Raw genomic sequence first — 18,179 nt, 5'->3', positions numbered from 1 at the left:
CGGTGCCCCCCCCCACCAAAACCATGTCTCTGTACAGGAGGAAGTCCAACCGCATCGGGTCGCTGGCATCTGCCCTGGAAGAAGAGCGTCTCGAACTGGCGGAAGAGTTTGAAAAAAGTCGCAACGTTGCTTCCCCACGGAATCAGAGCTCATCTGCACGGCATTTATTGGATATCGCTCCTGCCCCCGGCGCCCTACCACCCCGACATGGGTCGATTGCCGGCATTGGTGTGGGCGTGACCCCCCCCTCGACTCGACTCAACTGGCCAGATCCTCCCCCGACCGCCGCGCTATTGCGTGCGAATAATACGTCGTCGGGAACTCCGTCTCCCACATCACCCGAGAAGCCATCCAGCCACTCCGCGACTACTACGACTCGCAGATTCAGCGACCACTCGGCGTGCGAGAAGAAGAAAAAGGTCACAGACAGTAAGGCTGATAACCCCGACAGTACAAATAACACCACCACCTCCACAACTCCCACCACCAACAACAACCCGAATAATAAGCCTAGACCGAGCATTCGCTGGGACGATTCGGTCGCTATGTCACCCAGTGCCACGTACGGTATCCCCAGGCGCATCAACAAGCCTCCGGAGAAATCGTCCAATAAGGCGCTGCAGGGCAGGAATGCAATGGCAGCGGTGATGTCAGGCCTCGATCTGAGGGTCGGCTTGCCCAGCTTTACCAGAGGCAGAGACTCTGGGCGCAACAGCCCAACACGGGGAACCTCGCTGGACTCGCGGCTCCCTGCCTCCCGCACGGGGCGTTCCAGTCCTCCTAGGAACCGATGGCTCAGCCCGAACTCTCGCAATTCCACCTTGAATTTGGGGAAATCGACTCCCAACAAGGAAAAACCAGCAGAGATTGAGAACACCGACAAACCGCAGTCCAAACCGGGATCTCGTCGTAGCTCCTGCTCCGATGTCGAGGGGAAACTACCTACCCCTTCGGATGAGCGTCTGGAGAAGGACATGTACGACAGTGAGAACAATCCCATTGAAACTAGTGACGAAGAACTCGATGACTCTTCATCGAGTGACGATGAGCCTGCGACGGAGCGTGGCAGAAAATCGACTGTCGGAGGGACTGAAACAGGTACTGGAAAGGCCGGCTCACCGTCTGGTGAGACGGAAGAAAAAGAGTGTATGTTTTTTTTTTTTTTTTTGCCTTTTATTTTTTTCCTGTCCTGGATGAAAACCCCCAAAATCAATTAATTACCCTGGCGGTTTTGTATCTACTGTACTGACAAGCAATCATTCAAGGCGCGGAGGAGAAGTCCGACTTTTTGCATTCTTCCAAACAAGGCCCAATCCCCAAAAGACCCGATGTTCACCCTCGAACTAGTTACGACGCGGCGTCTGCACCCACCACACCGTTTGGATCTGACGATGAAGCCGAGTTGTCTGATATCAAACGAGCCCAACAACTTGGGATCCAGATGTCCGCCATCGATAGCTCTGTCCACAGTCGGTCGATTCGGACCATCATCCGCGGAGACTATGCCCACCTGTCGGAGGAAACCGAAGGTGGCCGTCGCCGACAGCGCAAATACATGGTTGCTACAGACCTGAGCGAAGAGTCAGTCTATGCTCTGGAATGGACGATTGGTACGATTCTTCGGGACGGCGACACCATGTTTGCCATCTGTGCAATCCATGAGGAGGTGAGCACGCCGACTCTGCAGGTTGGCGACAGCGCCACAGCAATTCAAGATGTAGCGGCTGTTATAGGATCCCAGACCGAAGAGACGACCCGAAAAAAACGATTCAGCTACTAACCTATCCCGTGCACTACTGGGCCGGTTGGGAACCGGGACGGATAGCAAACCGGGCTCCGTTGATTCTCGGGGGATGTCGAAAGCAGAATCGGAACGAGTTCATGCCGTTGAGGTCATCTCTCAGACATGCGTTCGGTTGTTGAGGAAGACACTACTACAAGTCCGGGTGGCCGTGGAGGTGATCCACTGCAAGAGCCCCAGACATATGATCACCGAAGCGGTATGTGATACCCTTCAAGGGAACTTTCTGTGTCTGATGGGGAAAATTTATTGACGTTCTCTCGAATCCGTAGATCGATGGCCTCGATCCAACACTGGTCATTGTCGGCGCCAGAGGTCGGAGCGCTTTGAAAGGGTAAGCAAAGATCGATATACCTTTTTTCCCAGAGTCTAACCAACATCATCGTGCAGTGTTCTCCTTGGATCGTTTTCCAATTACCTGGTGATGCATTCTTCGGTCCCCGTCATGGTGGCTCGTAGGAAGCTGAAGAAACAGTCAAAGAATAAGAAGACGAATATCCGTCTATCCAACAATCTCTTAGCCCCCAAGAAACTAGCGTTTGCGAAAGTGGATTAATTCGAGCTGGCGTTTTTCTTTCCTTTTCTTCCTTTTCTCCCCCTCTTCTCACTCAATTGGTTTTTGCTCAATTGCGGATACCTCCACGGCTGAATGGTCATACGGCGCATATCTTGTTTTCCCACCTGGTTCTTCTTGAGATTTGATTGAACTCTCCATGTATGTATATGATGATGACTGTCCATTGGTGTGAAGGACCGAGATGAATCTTAATGCATTGTCTCCTGTACCTCGTAGCTGTTTTGTGCCTATAGAATACTTTCAAGCGATCAAGTGGGGAAATCCACACATCACGTGCGGATCCCGTGCAATCGTCATCTCCGCTACTTGGCCCGACCTCTCTAGAGCCAGCGCGAGCTCTCCGTCCTCCCTCCGCCTTCTCCCCTTTAGTCCTTTTATCTCCTCTCTTCGTCTCCCGCTTCGTGGTATTGTGCAAAGGTTCACCATGGCATCTGGATTTGTCGACCCCAGGATGACCTCCGTCAAGCCTCGCATCCGCTACAATACCATCGGAGGTATCAACGGACCGTTGGTCGTTCTGGATAATGTTCGTCTGTCCCGAGACCTCCCAGTCCGGAGCTGCAACGGAGGCTCTCAGTTGGTTGTATGCCATGCTAATTGCGACGTGGGCTAGGTCAAATTTCCCCGTTACAATGAAATCGTGTCCCTGACCCTTCCTGATGGGACCGAGCGGTCGGGTCAAGTCCTGGAGGCTAGAGGTAGGTCTCCATGCTTTATCGCATGCGACCCCAGTGTCTTCAAATCGCGAAACTGATTCTTATTGTCGGGTGAATAGGAAATAAGGCAGTCGTTCAGGTACGGGTGCTATAGCTGGGGCAGTCCTTTTTGCGGGATATTTTATATTAACATGGCATCCCGCTGTTAGGTGTTCGAGGGTACTTCGGGTATCGATGTCAAAAAGGTATATAGCTGTTTGGAGGACACGATCGGGGATGATATGCTGATTCTATCCTAGACCAAAGTCGAGTTCAGCGGCCACAGTTTGAAGCTGGGTGTGTCGGAGGACATGTTGGGTCGTGTTTTCGATGGCTCTGGTCGCGCAATTGATAAGGGCCCAAAGGTCCTGGCGGAGGACTATCTAGATATTAACGGTCAACCAATTAACCCCTACTCCCGAGTATGTACCTGCTTGCGCTGCACTGGACGGAGTGACCTTGCACATGGCTAATGTTCTCCCTCGCCCAGGTGTATCCCGAAGAGATGATATCTACCGGTATCTCTGCTATCGACACGATGAACTCCATTGCTCGAGGCCAGAAGATCCCCATCTTCTCCGCTGCCGGTCTTCCTCACAACGAAATCGCCGCCCAGATTTGTCGTCAAGCCGGCCTGGTCAACAAACCCACAAAGGACGTACATGATGGTCACGAAGAGAACTTCTCGATTGTTTTCGCTGCTATGGGTGTGAACATGGAAACCAGCCGTTTCTTCACGCGTGATTTTGAGGAGAATGGCAGTATGGAACGAGTGACGCTGTTCCTGAACTTGGCAAATGACCCTACGTACGTCTCACGATATTGTGTCCGGCTCTGGATGTGGATTGACCGTTTGCTCTCAGGATTGAACGTATCATTACCCCTCGTCTGGCTCTGACCACCGCCGAATACTACGCTTACCAGCTGGAAAAGCACGTGCTGGTCATCATGACAGACCTATCGGCTTACTGTGACGCTCTTCGTGAAGTTTCAGCCGCGCGAGAAGAAGTGCCGGGTCGTCGTGGCTACCCCGGTTACATGTACACTGATCTGTCGACGATTTACGAACGAGCCGGACGAGTCGAGGGTCGTAACGGATCTATCACCCAGATTCCCATTTTGACCATGCCTAACGATGGTAGGTTCATATAAAGAGGAAAGAAAGGGTTCATCGGCTGACTTGGACCAGATATCACCCACCCTATTCCTGACTTGACAGGCTACATTACTGAGGGCCAAATCTTCATTGACCGTCAGCTGTACAACAAGGGCGTCAACCCGCCAATTAACGTCCTCCCCTCTCTTTCCCGTCTGATGAAATCCGCCATCGGCGAAGGCCGTACTCGGAAAGATCACTCTGATGTGTCCAACCAGTTATATGCCAAATACGCCATTGGACGAGATGCCGGTTAGTCCTGTCTTCTCCTGTACACCCCGATTAAATTTTGATAGTAATTGCTAACTATGCCCGAAACAACAGCCGCCATGAAGGCTGTCGTCGGTGAGGAGGCCCTGTCCTCGGAAGATAAGCTGTCTCTCGAATTCCTGGACAAATTCGAGCGATCCTTCATCAGCCAGTCCGCTTATGAATCACGAACCATCTTCGAATCTCTGGATATCGCCTGGAACCTGCTCCGCATTTACCCCAAGGACCTGCTCAACCGTATCCCCAAGCGTATCCTGGACGAATTCTATGCCCGCTCCGCTCGCAAAGTAGCCAACAAGGATACACGAGACAGCTTCTCTACTCCTGAGCAAGTTCATTCGCAGGGCGCTGACCTCATTGAGACCTAGTTCTTTTTACTGTGGTCAACTGAGTCCTAATACTCGATTTGCCAAGAGGGGGGATACGAGGGGGTAGGGGAGAGTTGGGGGGAAGAAGATATTCCTTGTTTCTTTGTCTCTATCCGAAAGATATCTTTGTTCTGGTTTATTTTTATCTTCTGCGCGTTGCAAGCTTGTCTCTGCTACGATATTGCATATACTTTACATCGTAGTTGTATATCATATAGCTTACTACTTATCGATTTTGGATACTCAACTTCTCTGCTTATAACTTAGTTTTCACTTCCACGTACCCGTCAATGTACCGAAGAATTGAACATTTAAGTAGATACTATCTCTCTATTCCTAATACTATCTATATACTAGAAAATGGATATTGAAAAACCGAACGAGGCGCAAAACAAAACAAAAATAAATAATAACACAGGATAACCACGAAATTAGAAAGTTTGCATCTTCTCATCAAAATGTACCCGAAATGACATAAATGGCTTTTTTAAACCCGAAAAATTTTGGCCTTTTTTTTAATAAACTGGTACAAATCATCCCAGGCAGCAGCATGTATTATTCATTGCAAAATCATCATCGTAGGGTGGATCCAATGCAACCACCTTTTCGTCTATATAAAGATTCTAAACCTTCCTTGTCTTGTCTTTTCTCTCTCTTGCGTTTTTATTTTCAAATTGAGATTTGTAAGGAAGACGATATGGTATGTCAGATCATTACTTAGAATCTCAAATCCCACCCGATCTTGGGTCCCAAATGGGGAAGTTCGTCCGCAACGCTCTGGACATCTTTATCGCCTCTTCCACTCAGGTTGAGGACGATGTTCTCACCCTTCTTCATGGTCTTGGCCAGTTCCATGGCACCGTAGATGGCGTGCGAGGACTCCAGAGCGGGGATGATACCCTCTTGCTGGGCCAGGGTGCGGAACCCAACCAGGGCTTGGGCGTCGGTGGCGGCGATGAAGTGAGCACGTTGGCTGTCCTTCCAGGAACTGAGTTCGGGTCCAACACCGGGATAGTCGAGACCCGCGGAGATGGAGTGGGTATCGGAGATTTGGCCGTGCTCGTTCTGCAGCACGTAGGTGCGGACACCGTGTAGGACACCCTTGCTACCTCCAGAGAGGGTAGCGGAATGTCTGTCGGTATCGATGCCGTCGCCTCCGGCTTCAACACCCAGAAGCTTGACGCTCGTGTCCTTGGAGAAGGGGTAGAACATGCCGACAGCGTTGCTGCCACCACCGACACATGCAACAACGGCGTCCGGCAGCTTTCCGATTTGCTCCATCATTTGTTGCTTGGTTTCGTCGCCGATGACGGACTGGAAGGTACGCACGATGGTGGGGAAGGGATGAGGGCCGATGGCAGAGCCAATGATGTAGTGCGTGGTGTCAAGGTCGACAACCCAGGCACGAAGGGCCTCGTTCACCGCATCTCGTAGAGTGCGACTCCCTGCATCTACAGCCACCACGGAAGCACCCAGGAGCTTCATCCGGAACACATTCAGAGCTTGGCGGCGGACATCCTCGGCGCCCATATAGACGGTGCACGCCATGCCGAACTTGGCACAGACAGTTGCGGTAGCAACCCCGTGCTGGCCAGCTCCCGTTTCAGCGATAATCCGCGTCTTACCCAGCCTGCGGGCAATAAGGATCTGGCCCAATGCATTGTTGATTTTGTGACTTCCCGTGTGGTTAAGATCCTCACGCTTGAGCCAGATATTTGCCCCACCGACATAGTCTGTCAGACGGTTGGCGAGGTGGAGGCTGCTGGGTCTGCCCATGTACGGGTAGTATGAACGGAACTCCTCCCAGAACTTGGGGTCATTTAGAGCCTGTTGAAACCCTTGCTCCAGCTCTGCTAGGCAGTCCATAAGGGACTCCGGGACGTACTGTCCGCCGAATTCGCCGAACCGGGACGGCTGGGCGGCAGGATCTCCTGTACCATTAAGCGCATCGATCTGATCGGCCAAGCCCGGGCCTGAAGGGGTCTCGGCATCCGTAACGACTGCTGTGGGCTGCGAGACGGCCAGCTCTGTTTTCTTCTCCACAGGGTCCAGCACCTTGATCTCACGGACCAATGTGCCTTGAGCATCCCTCTCAAGCTTACGACCCGTCACGCCAGACAGATACGCTTCCGCATGCTTAGCCGCCTGACCAGCAGGGGCCTCGCCCAAAGTCGTGATGATCTGACTACCAATCACGACACCCTCCGCAAGGTCCTGCACGGACAAGAAATGTTCCCGAGTGCTGACTCCGAATCCCAATGCGGCAGGCACGTTGCCAGACCAGTTGTGAACCCGAGATAGAAGTTCGGGAAGGTTGGCACTGAGCTTCCCGGTGGCACCAGTGACGCCCATTCTTGAGACTACATAGATGAATGAATCGGCGATCTTGCACAGGAGCTTCATGCGCGCTTCCGAGGTCGCGGGGGCGATAAGTGGAACGTACGATAGGCTACCCAATATGTTAACAACAATTTTGACCTTATTCCACACCAGGGCAATGACAGAGGGATCAACGGCGACTTACCCGTTACTGGAGCACAGGTCTCTGAAGCGAACGGCCTCCTCGGGAGGAAGATCCACCATGATAAAGCCATTGACACCCGCTTCCTTGCAATCCTTGAGCATACGCTCTTCCCCATATTTCATCAAAGGGTTATAGTATCCCATTAAGAGAATCGGAGCTTTAAGGCCTCGCTGCCGGCTGGTACGGACCATCTCAAAGACTGAGGTGACGGTAACACCGTTGGCCAAAGCCTTAGTATTGGCAGTTTGGATGGTCGGGCCATCCGCAATTGGGTCGGTGAAAGGAATTCCCAATTCGATAATGTCTGTTAAAAGTGATCCAACATTGTCAGCCAGTGAACTCCGTATGAGTGGCGAGGCTCGTATCGCAGTCAGTCACACGTACCGGCACCTCCATTTTCTAAGGCCAGAAGGATATCCACTGTCTCCTCAACGGTGGGGTATCCTGCCGTAGTGTAGGCCACGAGGGCAGCACGCTTCTCCTGCTTGGCCCTGGCGAATGTCTGCTTGATATGTTCCATGGTGGGCGAGAGGCAGATGGGAGAGAGGGCAAAAGAACGAGGGAAATGGTTGTGGGTGATAAGAAAGGGCCCAGAGAGGAAGAGACCAACAAAGCAGAAGAGACTCTAGATAACCGGGTGCTGGAAGTGGAGGGAGAAAGAAGGTGAGTCAGTGAGAGAGAGAGTGAGAGGAAAGTGGCAGAGCTGAAACTGAGGCGGTTGACTCACTTTGGCGCATTGCGCGGGCAGGGGTGAGGGGTCAGGTGATACGATAAGATAACTACAGTGTCATGTGATTTAGATGCCTGAAATTAGGGCAGGGTTGCCTGATCGGGACATCTTGAAGCAAACGCAGTCACAATTAGGTCGAAGACTAACTACTAACACTTCTCGAACATACTCTCACAGTTCCGAAGCACAGAGAAGGAAGACAGAAATATCCATGAGAACAGAGGTTCAGACGCCCAAGCTATGCAGGTTCCAAATCAAATTGGAAGACAAAAAACCAGATCAAAGCAACCCAGATAGCACCGAAAAATTCAAGATAACACACAGGGCTGGGTACCACATAAGCCTCTCTGCTGGGTCAGAAGAGAGCACAGATGCACCCAGTCCGAGACCGAAACAAATCCCACACTTTTTCCCTTCGCCGACCCGAATGTCCATCACATCGATCTCAAATATCCCGACCTGCGAAATGAGAAGGAAGGACTGCAGCGCCATGCTATGCCAACTAATTGTACATTTTTCATCAAGGAGTGGAATCCCAATGCCCCGCAAAATTTGCAAAATGGAAAGGAACGGATAACATATCGTCTATAATGCGTCATGTCAACAATGAAAAGCTCAAATAAAAAGGGGCATCAAGACATTAGGTATATCAAAGGAGAGACATTAGATCATGGCAAATTACCATTAACCCAAAAAAAGAACACCATTGCCGGATTAAGGAAGTCCACGTATATAAACCATCATAATCACCCAGCGCCATGGCTTATAAAGGAGCGACGAGAATGACTTCAAACAAAAAGAGAGAAAAGCTAAAAAAAAAAAAAAAACGCCGAACCTATGCCAATTATGTATTGAAAAAAATTTATTATCATGGCTTAAGACCCGTGAGGTTGTTCAGATAGAGTATACGGGACTGGTGCCATGTATGGGTAGCAAGAGGTATTGTTGGGGGGTCCACTTGCTGCGGAGGTGTGGACAAGTGGGTTGAGCTCCCAACCTCGACTGACGGCAGCGTTCAGAGCAATCTGACTGGGTTGCTGGCAGACTGCTGCGCACTGGTACGGAGCAGTCATATTCTGATAAGGCTGGTTAACAGCCGGCAGCACGGTTCGGAGCTCCGTGGGAGCGGACATCGGAGCACCGGGTTGGACCGTTGGAGAGGAATAGGCTGACACTCCAATGGCAGAGCCATAGGTCGTCGAAGGTGAGGTATCGGAAACAGACTGAGGTGATGCAGCGTTCAATGATTCGGTTCCAGATTCTGACCCGGCTCCATTACTTGCATAGCTCGAAGCCATGGGGGTAGATAGTGCACCCGCAGTGGAAGAGTAACTTGCAGACTACATTCAGATAAATACTTAGTACTGTGGGCTAGTAGGTGGGGGACTTAGTGAAGCATGGAATTAGAACTCACGTATTTCCCTATGATTTTCTTGAGAGCATGACTGAGAATTTTCCATGGGAAGACCTTGACATCCTTTTCGATATTCCGTGGCTTGGGCGCCGGGAACCCCATGATGATCTTGAAGAACTCTTCACTGTCTGCTTTGGCTTTAGACACGGTAAGTGGCCTGAAGCCCTCCAGGTTCCTTCGGATACGATTCTTCTCCTCCACGGTGAAACGAACACCTACGAGGGACTCAAGTAGGTAGATGGTATCAACACTTGTAACAAAGCATTCATCCTTCCCATCCCAGCATATGCAACTAATGCAGATACTGTTCGGGGCTCTGTCTTCAGGGGCCACAGGTTTGAAATCCGCGTGTATGGTGCTTCCGCTTTGCATACGAGTAAACTGAACCAAACGCCGTTTCGCATCTCGCTCTTCCTTGGTCCACTGTTCAGTCATGCTATCCAAGTCTCCATTCAGTTTAAGAACCGCCTTAGATGGGTACATTGCGTAAGGATTAAAGGTCTGCGTCTGGCCCAGAGCACCAGACTGCTGCAGGGTCGAGGTTCGAATGAGTGGTGGGTTCGCAAACCGAGCGGGAGACGAGGCCTTATGGGGCATCCCATGGGCGACAGCAAACCCAGGAGTACGCGGATTACTGCTGACCGAAATGTAGGACGGACTCCACGAGGGCGTAAGGGGCGACGGTGCTCGAATGGACGGTTGGGAGGTTGCCGAAACAGTCGAGTACTGCGTTGAGCCTACTCTAGGCGATCCTGCATGGTAGGGAGTAGCAAACCCATTCACTGCGGGAAGTGGTTGCAAATAGGGTGAGTAGGATGCTGAATAGCTAGCCGACTGATCTCTGGCATGCATAGACTGCCCGCTTCCCCGCTTGATAGGCCGGGAAGATGTGTCCTCAGGTAGAGATGAAATTCTTCTTTTCCTAGAATTATCCGGCGGGGATTGATGGGAAGCCTGCTCATAGGTATAAACACCAACCTGAAGGGCTGTACCGGGACACCCATTTTGACCATCCACTAATACCTGCAGTGGCACCGCAAACGAAGGCGAGCCCGTCGACATGAAAGGAGGAGAGTCCACAGAGAGGGCATATTGAAAAAAAGTACCCTGAAAACCAACGTACTGTGGCACACATGCGCACTTCTTTGAGCCAAATATGAGGTAGACTGTCGCGTACGTCGAGCTGTGAAGATCATACGGGGATTGAATGTCCACGAACACCCTTGTGCCTTCAGATCCTCTCTGAGGAGAGTACGAGAGAACTTCGGGCAGCTGGCGAGACTCTCCACCCATCATAGGCGACCGGCTCTCTTCGTAGGAGTTAGCGTACCCTTGATTCTCCATGTAGGGAACACAGCCTGAAACCTGGCTCGCATGATCAGCCATAGGGGAAGGGACCATGGAGGCACTTGTCACATAAGAGGACTGGCCATAGCTGGAGTATGAGGCACCGTCATGCAGAGACCGAGCAGAATCATAATCTGCATATACATTTAGCAAAATAAGTCTGTGTTAAAAATCGGTGACACTGAGGCGCAACTTACCGAGCAAGGCTGCTTGAGGGGGCTTCTGGAAAGTAGACATAGACAGGATAGGATCAGACTTGGCCAAAAGGCCGTCTGAGAACGCACCGATGAACCGCGACTCTTCAGCGTCTGAGAAATCCAACGACTCGTCCACAATCAGAGGCGTTTGAAAGTCTTGGTCGAACTAGAAAATGACAACGTTGTCAACAGGTGCTCACAAGGCGCAGAGTCAAAGAAAAATAGAACTGGAGGGGTCTGCAGATGGGTAGAAAAAAATTTGGATCAAGATTCCAAAACCGACGGATAAAACAGAGTAAATGCAACAAGAAGAAATTGGGTAGCAATGGGAGAAACAGGTATGCAATGCTCTGGGACGTACCAAAACACTGTGTGCCTTCGAGTAAGCCAGTTTGAAGGTGTTGCAGAAACTGCAACGAAACACAACAGCCTAAAGAAGCGAATGACAGCGAATTTATCCTGGGAAAACGATAGGACGACGGAAAGACACTGGAGGATCTCTCCGAGACAAAACGAGCGAAGACGAGTGGTGGCGATACGGCTCAGCTAGCAAAACGCAGTAGAGAGGACCTAAACCAACGGCCCGTACCCGAAGACCAGGGTGAAACTGGGAAAAGTTGGCTGCAGGATGATGGCCCAGAAATGAGCCACGATGCCGAAGTTGTTCCAAATAAACCACCTATGACGAACCAGGTCGCATCTGAAGTTGAAATATTATCCCCCCGAACGTGGTTAAGCCTGACGGGATGCTGCTGGATATCCGTGACAAGGTCTCAAATAGCGAGCGGTACGAACTTAACCGGATGGCGACAGGAGAGACAGGCTTCTCTTCCTATTCCTCCAGGCGAAGTAAGTCTCAGGATGTGTCCGGAGTGACTAGACCCAGACGAATGAACGCAGTTAAGCAACGAACAATCCAGCTAACGAGAGTAAGTACCTCGTAGAGATCGAAGGGGATCGGCTTGCTGCATAGGCTAGCAGAACTTACCAAGATGAACGAGAGGAACAGAAGGCTCGTAACGAGGTCCCCAGAAAGCTAATATGCAAAGTCCACAACGACGCAACGACTGACAAAATAGTCTATACTATGACAGTGTCAACAACAAACACTCGGGGGCTTGGTAACGGAAAGCACAGTGGAAACGGCAACCATCTGGAACCCGTCATGGGTCCTAATTTTCCTCGGGTCCTTGTGCACCAGAGGCACGACCCAGGAGAAGCAAGGGTCCAGAGGGAAGGGGAAGCAGTAGGGACCGATTAATGCAAGGCACCACGGCATCAGTGGCGAAGGGTAAGATTACACTAACCTTAGCAAATTACCAGCTGGTGCAAATCTAGAGACTTGGTCGGGTCCCAAATGCTCCAGGTTCGAGATGTTTCTTGCTAGTGCGTGATAGCTGGGTGTCTTCAACCGAGACAATGATTCACGATGATCTTTCAAGTCCAGATCAGAGCTCCTGTAAAACCTGTCGCTTACACAAGATTGCTGGATAGGCCAGGCTGAGATCCACTCCGGTGAATTGAGACCAGACGAGACCGCAATAGAATAATAATAATAATAACGGGACTCGTTGAGCCTCCCGCTGGAACAAACGACTCTGCGGGGGGTTCCTTTACGGCTCGTGTGTCGAGACAGGGCAAACGCCAAGTAGATAGTCCGCACGGAAGAGAAGTTGAGATGGCCGTCAAGTCGATTTCGGTCTATATTGCGTGGTGATCTTCCTTTCCGATATGATGCACTGGGATGGATCCTGTTCTGCCGTCGGATCGGCAAGTCGACACAAGACACGCAGGCAAAAGCAATGAAACGAAGGTCGTCCTAACGATGAACGAGCGCGTAATATGCGTGATGATTAATTATTAGGATGTTCAATTCCAATAATAACTGGAGATCCAGTCACTTCCTCCAATCTGTTCCAAATGATTCTTTCTTCCGTTTCTTCCGTGGTCAATCAACGTAGCGAATGTGATATGACTTGGATGTCAATACAAAGCGAGTGTAAGAGCGAGCGATGTTTGAGCGAGTGTATAAAAAAAAAAAAAAAAAAAAACCGAAAAACGAATCCGAACACTTCTAAGATGCCATAACAGGAAATACTATTGAGGAGGGGAAGAGGAGGGGGAGGAATATGTAGTGATTTAGGGGGGAGAAGGAGAAGATAAATGGAATAAGTAGGATGTTTAAAAAGTGGAAAATATAGAACAGGGAGATAAAAATAAAATAAAAAAAAAAAAAAAAAAAAGGGCGACTTGAAGAGTCTGATATGACGAGATATATTACTTTTCACACTAATGCTGCGGTTAAGGTGGGAAGAGCAGCAGAGGATGCCGGCCTAGTGTGGCGGGGTGCAAGCAGGAGCAAGTGTAAGAAAGGAAAAGGTCCAGTCAGGTAAGGTTAAGTTCGAGGATCAGGTCAGGTAAGAATAAACGAGGTCGGAAAAGCTGTCAGTAAAGTTGCAGGATCAGGTGCGCCCAGATAGGGATTTTATTAATACCGTTAGTTATTAGTTCTGGTGATACTGGTCAGTCTGTCCGTGTGGTGCGGTCATACTTATATCATAGCTATTATTATTTTAGGTTATTATTTGATGGCTAACTACTATTTTCTGGGTTTATAAATAAAAGTGGAATTGTATTTTGACAGTCGAAACACTTCGCTAAATAAAAATATTAGAATATTAATAGTAAGTATTATTTTCTTGGTCGGGCAAGATTTCGGGACGAAAGAATACAAAGGACCGAGGGATGGATTAGTTCTCCTCCACCAACCGTTACCAGCCAATCCATGGGGAGACATCGTGTGTCCATGTTCTTTTGATGAACTTTCCCAGGCGTCCGCTTGGCGAGAGAACCATAAAGGAAGTATGGGACCGAAGAATTCCCTATTTTTTTTCTAAGGGGGTGTTCCCAGTTACTCTCTTCCCTCACTTTCGGAACTTTTTCTACTTTCTAGTCTTGATCATTGACTACTCTGTACTAACCGATACAAAGGACATACAATGGTAACATACCGAACATACATGGAAAAGACCAGTGGAAAGAGGGGGAAAGGAAAAGTGGAGGGTGTTCTTGCTGAAGGCAGGTTAGCTCAAGTAGAAAAAATAAATAATAATAATAAATAAATAAATAAAAAAGGAATAACCACTTAATAATAGTACTCTTTCCCAGGGATTATTTTTAATTTGTGTGTTTTTTTTTTTTTTTTCCCAATAAACCCACTCCCCAAAGTAACCCAAACCAGAAGTCGACTAGCAAGGGTATTAGCGAAGATAGCAGCAGACGCCGTTCGGTCCATGACGGAGTGGATCCACCAAAAGCATGGGATCAGTCAGTGCTGCAGAAGGAGGGTGAAAAGAAAGGATGGTGGAGGCTTCAATTATGTTCTTCCTTACCAGTTACCACGGGAAACTTTAGAATAATTAGAATACTTACCTTACTTATCAAACATCTGGCGAACTATTCTCCCCACCTGACAGAGCACTCTCGTTGGCAGCCTTATAGTCTCCGTTGCAATGTACTGCAATACAGTACTTTGTTAAGCCTTCTTCAAGGATGACTTCCCTATCCGATCGGTATGTTACTGTATGGAGTAGTTTTAAGCTAAGGCCTTCGTCATAGACACTGCAGTTAAAGGATCAATTTGCACAGCCTCTTCTCACAACATCTCTCTCTCTCTCTTTATTTATTATTTTTTTTAACCTTCCACCATCTCCATCAACTCCGTACTCCGTAGTGATATTGACTTTCCTGACAGAATGCAGAATCATTCCCTAGATTTAGGGCGCAGGTGAAGAACAGGCATTATTCCTCAAGACCCACTGACTGTTTTTCTAGTCAATCACACAACAATTCTACACCGTACCAATCCTCGGCAATAACATAGTACGGAGTAGATTCCTTGTCCTCCGTCGAATACTTGATGCCTAGTCTCGCTAGCATTCTGCTGGAGCAAAAGCACCCACGACACTGGCACTAGGGTCTAAAAAAATGCCCTAACCTGCCTAGATCGCGGCATCCTATTAGTCCATCCAGTGGAAGGCCCTCCTCCACCATCTTAGGTCTCCGTCTCCCCCCTCCCTTCCACATCGGGCAACAAGGCAGTCAGCCCCCGTGCCAGCTTGAAACCCTTTCCCTTTAGAATTTCTTATTTTGGAGCCCTGAAGCACAAATCCAGCAAACCCACTCTTGTCCTTGACTGCATCCACTTTCTTCTTGCTGTACTGGGTTACTTGGTATACTCCGGCCTCTTGGTCTGGAGATGTTTTGATTCCCATCCTATTCCCCTAACCTGTTGCGCCGGTCAGTCCCCGATGGAGGTGGAAGTCATTATGGAAGACTTCAAACAATTGGGCGCACTAGACAAATCACCGCACACTTCAACAGTTGGTAACTAATAGGTGACTAGGCCATCGGTATGCAAAGTGCGCGCCCTCTTTCTTGGTTCGAACGATTCCTTGTCCCCACTAACGATCTTAGGGAACGAGCTAAACGACCTATTTTAACTTGACTTCTTTCTTCTATCTGACCTTGCTTTCTTACTCCAGTCAGGTGACGTCGTTACGTCTAAGAATAATCCTGTCTAAGGTTTTGCGGGAAAAGTTTATTTCTGTGTCTGTAAGTACTCTGTAGGAAGTACTGGTTTGGACCAGCTTTCCAAAAACGAGTATGGGCGTCACGACCAGTCAGAATAGTGATTCACATGTCCTGTTATGTTTATGTCGTCTTACACCACAGACTTACCACGCAGTAGCGGCAGCTCTCTTATACATAAGATCTATACAGGGTCTTCAAAAGTGACCTTCAGTCACATAGCTCCATTGTGGAATGGCTTTCAGGTCAGAGGACGGCTAGTACCTAATAACTATGAAGTAGTGTTTATCCAGAGATCCGACCAACACTAGATTGTTAGGTAAGCAGAGTTTGAAGTTGGACAGCAGCCACACCATTCACCATGGATTCTCCGTCTGTGATGCGCACCAACTCAGCTCCCAATCCATGGACAACACCAAGATCGGGGCCGACGAATTATAGCGGCCGATCTAGGATGCTAAACATAGCAAGCCTTGCATTGGCTCCCCATCCACGCAAGGGTGGTGGCCTATCATTGACCTCGCCGCAGGTGGCTAGTGGGGACTCCCCACTGACACTAAGAAATCCGTTTCTTTTTCAAATCCTTCGCCCACCACACCCGCTGTGATTCGCTTTCGATCACTCGGACAGTGGCACGATCGAACGTATAAACCCAAACTCCTAGACCTTGTGGAAGGTGGTAGGCGGAGGTAGTATAGAAAGAAGGTCACTCTGCACTGTCACCATACTCAACGGCGAGTCGTGACCGGAGTCGTTGGATTAAAGATCTAACTGGCCACTCACATGGTCAATCTATTCATCGTAGCCCCTGGAGACCTTGAGCTTTCTTTTTTCTTTTTTTATATAAAAAAGAAAATAAATTCAAAGTGATCCTTCTGATGTTCACAAGTGACTAAGGTACTACCTGTTATATGTAATGTATGTACTGCGTACTAACCATGCGGTGGCACCAACCTTACCTATCTAGAGCCCAGATCCCATTGGGTGAGCGGATACTATCCCAAGAAAAGAGGGACCAGGAAAAAAAAGAGAAAGAAAAAGAAAAAAAAGGCCATTGTTCCACCAGTTCTCGAGGATGAAGTTATGTTACATTGACGGGAGTCCAAAAAATAAACCAAAATGTAACAATAGCGCAGATCGTACAGGAACAACATCACGTCCCTCACTGATTCAATTCATCCAACTCCTAGAAAAGGGCACCAATTAATTCGTCCAAGGGGTGTTCCAAGGATTGTTAACAGGATACACTGAGGTTGATACAATATTACTACGGAGCACTACGGAGAAGGAAACGGACCGACCCAAATTTGATAGATCAACCAGCACGTTGGGAAAACGTTAAAAGCCAAGTTGAGCATGCATAGATTATCTTCAAGGTAGTGGGCCCTCAAACCATGATCAGCAATCTTTGTGTGCGATGCTTGGCCCGGGGTTGGGGGGACCGCCGAGTCGCCGATTGTTAAACTTATCAGGTGAGTTTGACAGTAATCTTCGGGCCCGAAGCAGTCTCTTTTTGAGGACTGACCATCATTCCGTTCCTCAAACTGATAGCCCGATGAATTGCCTGAATTAAGACCACTTTGAACGAATCAAATATATTGGACGATACAAGTATTCGAGTGTGATCTCAGGAATAGGACTGCATCTATTTGTATGTACATACTTTGTATCCACCACGATCCATTGGGCATGGAAACCCGACTCAATGAACGTTTGGTGGAAAAATCATAAAATCATATCCCCATTAGTACAAAGTACAAAGCACAGACTATTAATTCAGGCAATCACATCAACTTCTGACAGTAAACCGCTATTCGCTAGCAGCGGCACATGGCGCAGTGGCCATCGGCTCGTATCGGGAGCTCGGGCTCTGAATTGGGGATAGTCGGCACGGGATTCGAAGGTGTCTATGACGGAGTTTGATAGACAACTACGCTAGACACGACTATTTAACTGTTAATTAACAGGTGGTGCACGTTCTGGTGCTATCCCAGACTAGTCTTCCATCTAGCTGCCTATAGTTTTCTGGAACATGTTGGAAATAGATTGTGGTACGGAGTACCTGTACAGTAAAACCCCTATATAAGCAAAGAATTCGGACCGGCTAAAAGTTTGCTTATACCGGATTTTTGCTTATACCGAACAAGGTAATAAATATATATATTTATATAGCTTTATATAAATCTACTGCACCATACTGAATTAAAGAACGCATATATTAATTATTATAATCATTCTATAAGATATAACCTATATTCTGCATGTTTTTGGCAACCAGGGGGCCCCGCAGCTTAATAAGGTGGAGGTGGGTGGTCAGGCAAAGAATGACCGGATATCTGTCTGACGCTGAGCTTGAGCTCTTCTCTCCAGAAGGAGCCTTTCTTGGTGTGTAAGAAGCCGAATAAACTCGTGATAGAGTCGTAGTTTATATAAGCCCTCTAAAGCGTCTGTAGGTGTAATTATTGGTAGAGGCTGTAGATCTTCCTCCTCATCACTATCTGAAGCTGGAG

General features: G+C 48.8%; 4 protein-coding genes across 4 annotated transcripts; 2 read left to right on the top strand and 2 right to left on the bottom strand.

Moving 5' to 3' along the window:
• Positions 1-23: 23 nt before the first annotated feature.
• On the top strand, positions 24-2,357 carry ATNIH1004_008368 (universal stress protein family domain protein; the record flags this gene model as incomplete). The annotated part of the gene is made up of 5 exons (XM_033572978.1): positions 24-1,146; positions 1,266-1,666; positions 1,734-2,000; positions 2,074-2,135; positions 2,192-2,357. The coding sequence occupies 5 exons, from the start codon at positions 24-26 to the stop codon at positions 2,355-2,357; spliced, it is 2,019 nt and encodes a 672-aa protein (XP_033423530.1).
• A 445-nt stretch (positions 2,358-2,802) lies between these two features.
• VMA2 (H(+)-transporting V1 sector ATPase subunit B) lies at positions 2,803-4,867 on the top strand (the record flags this gene model as incomplete). Its single annotated transcript, XM_033572977.1, has 9 exons — positions 2,803-2,961; positions 2,992-3,076; positions 3,154-3,173; positions 3,244-3,279; positions 3,334-3,495; positions 3,564-3,880; positions 3,937-4,211; positions 4,263-4,481; positions 4,554-4,867. 9 exons carry the CDS (start codon positions 2,803-2,805, stop codon positions 4,865-4,867), a joined length of 1,587 nt encoding a protein of 528 aa, XP_033423529.1.
• A 717-nt stretch (positions 4,868-5,584) lies between these two features.
• On the bottom strand, positions 5,585-7,911 carry trpB (tryptophan synthase TRP5; the record flags this gene model as incomplete). The annotated part of the gene is made up of 3 exons (XM_033572976.1): positions 5,585-7,316; positions 7,392-7,695; positions 7,776-7,911. The coding sequence occupies 3 exons, from the start codon at positions 7,909-7,911 to the stop codon at positions 5,585-5,587; spliced, it is 2,172 nt and encodes a 723-aa protein (XP_033423528.1).
• Positions 7,912-8,996: 1,085 nt separating this feature from the next.
• On the bottom strand, positions 8,997-12,358 carry medA (transcriptional regulator medA; the record flags this gene model as incomplete). Its single annotated transcript, XM_033572975.1, has 7 exons — positions 8,997-9,461; positions 9,536-11,016; positions 11,080-11,245; positions 11,441-11,489; positions 11,669-11,758; positions 12,068-12,159; positions 12,230-12,358. The coding sequence occupies 7 exons, from the start codon at positions 12,356-12,358 to the stop codon at positions 8,997-8,999; spliced, it is 2,472 nt and encodes an 823-aa protein (XP_033423527.1).
• Between the last annotated feature and the right edge of the window lie 5,821 nt (positions 12,359-18,179).

The sequence above is a fragment of the Aspergillus tanneri genome (genome assembly GCF_003426965.1).
Source record: "Aspergillus tanneri strain NIH1004 chromosome Unknown AapTan_6_pilon_pilon_pilon, whole genome shotgun sequence".
Lineage (NCBI taxonomy): Eukaryota > Fungi > Ascomycota > Eurotiomycetes > Eurotiales > Aspergillaceae > Aspergillus > Aspergillus tanneri.
This window is presented reverse-complemented; position numbering and strand designations above follow the sequence as displayed.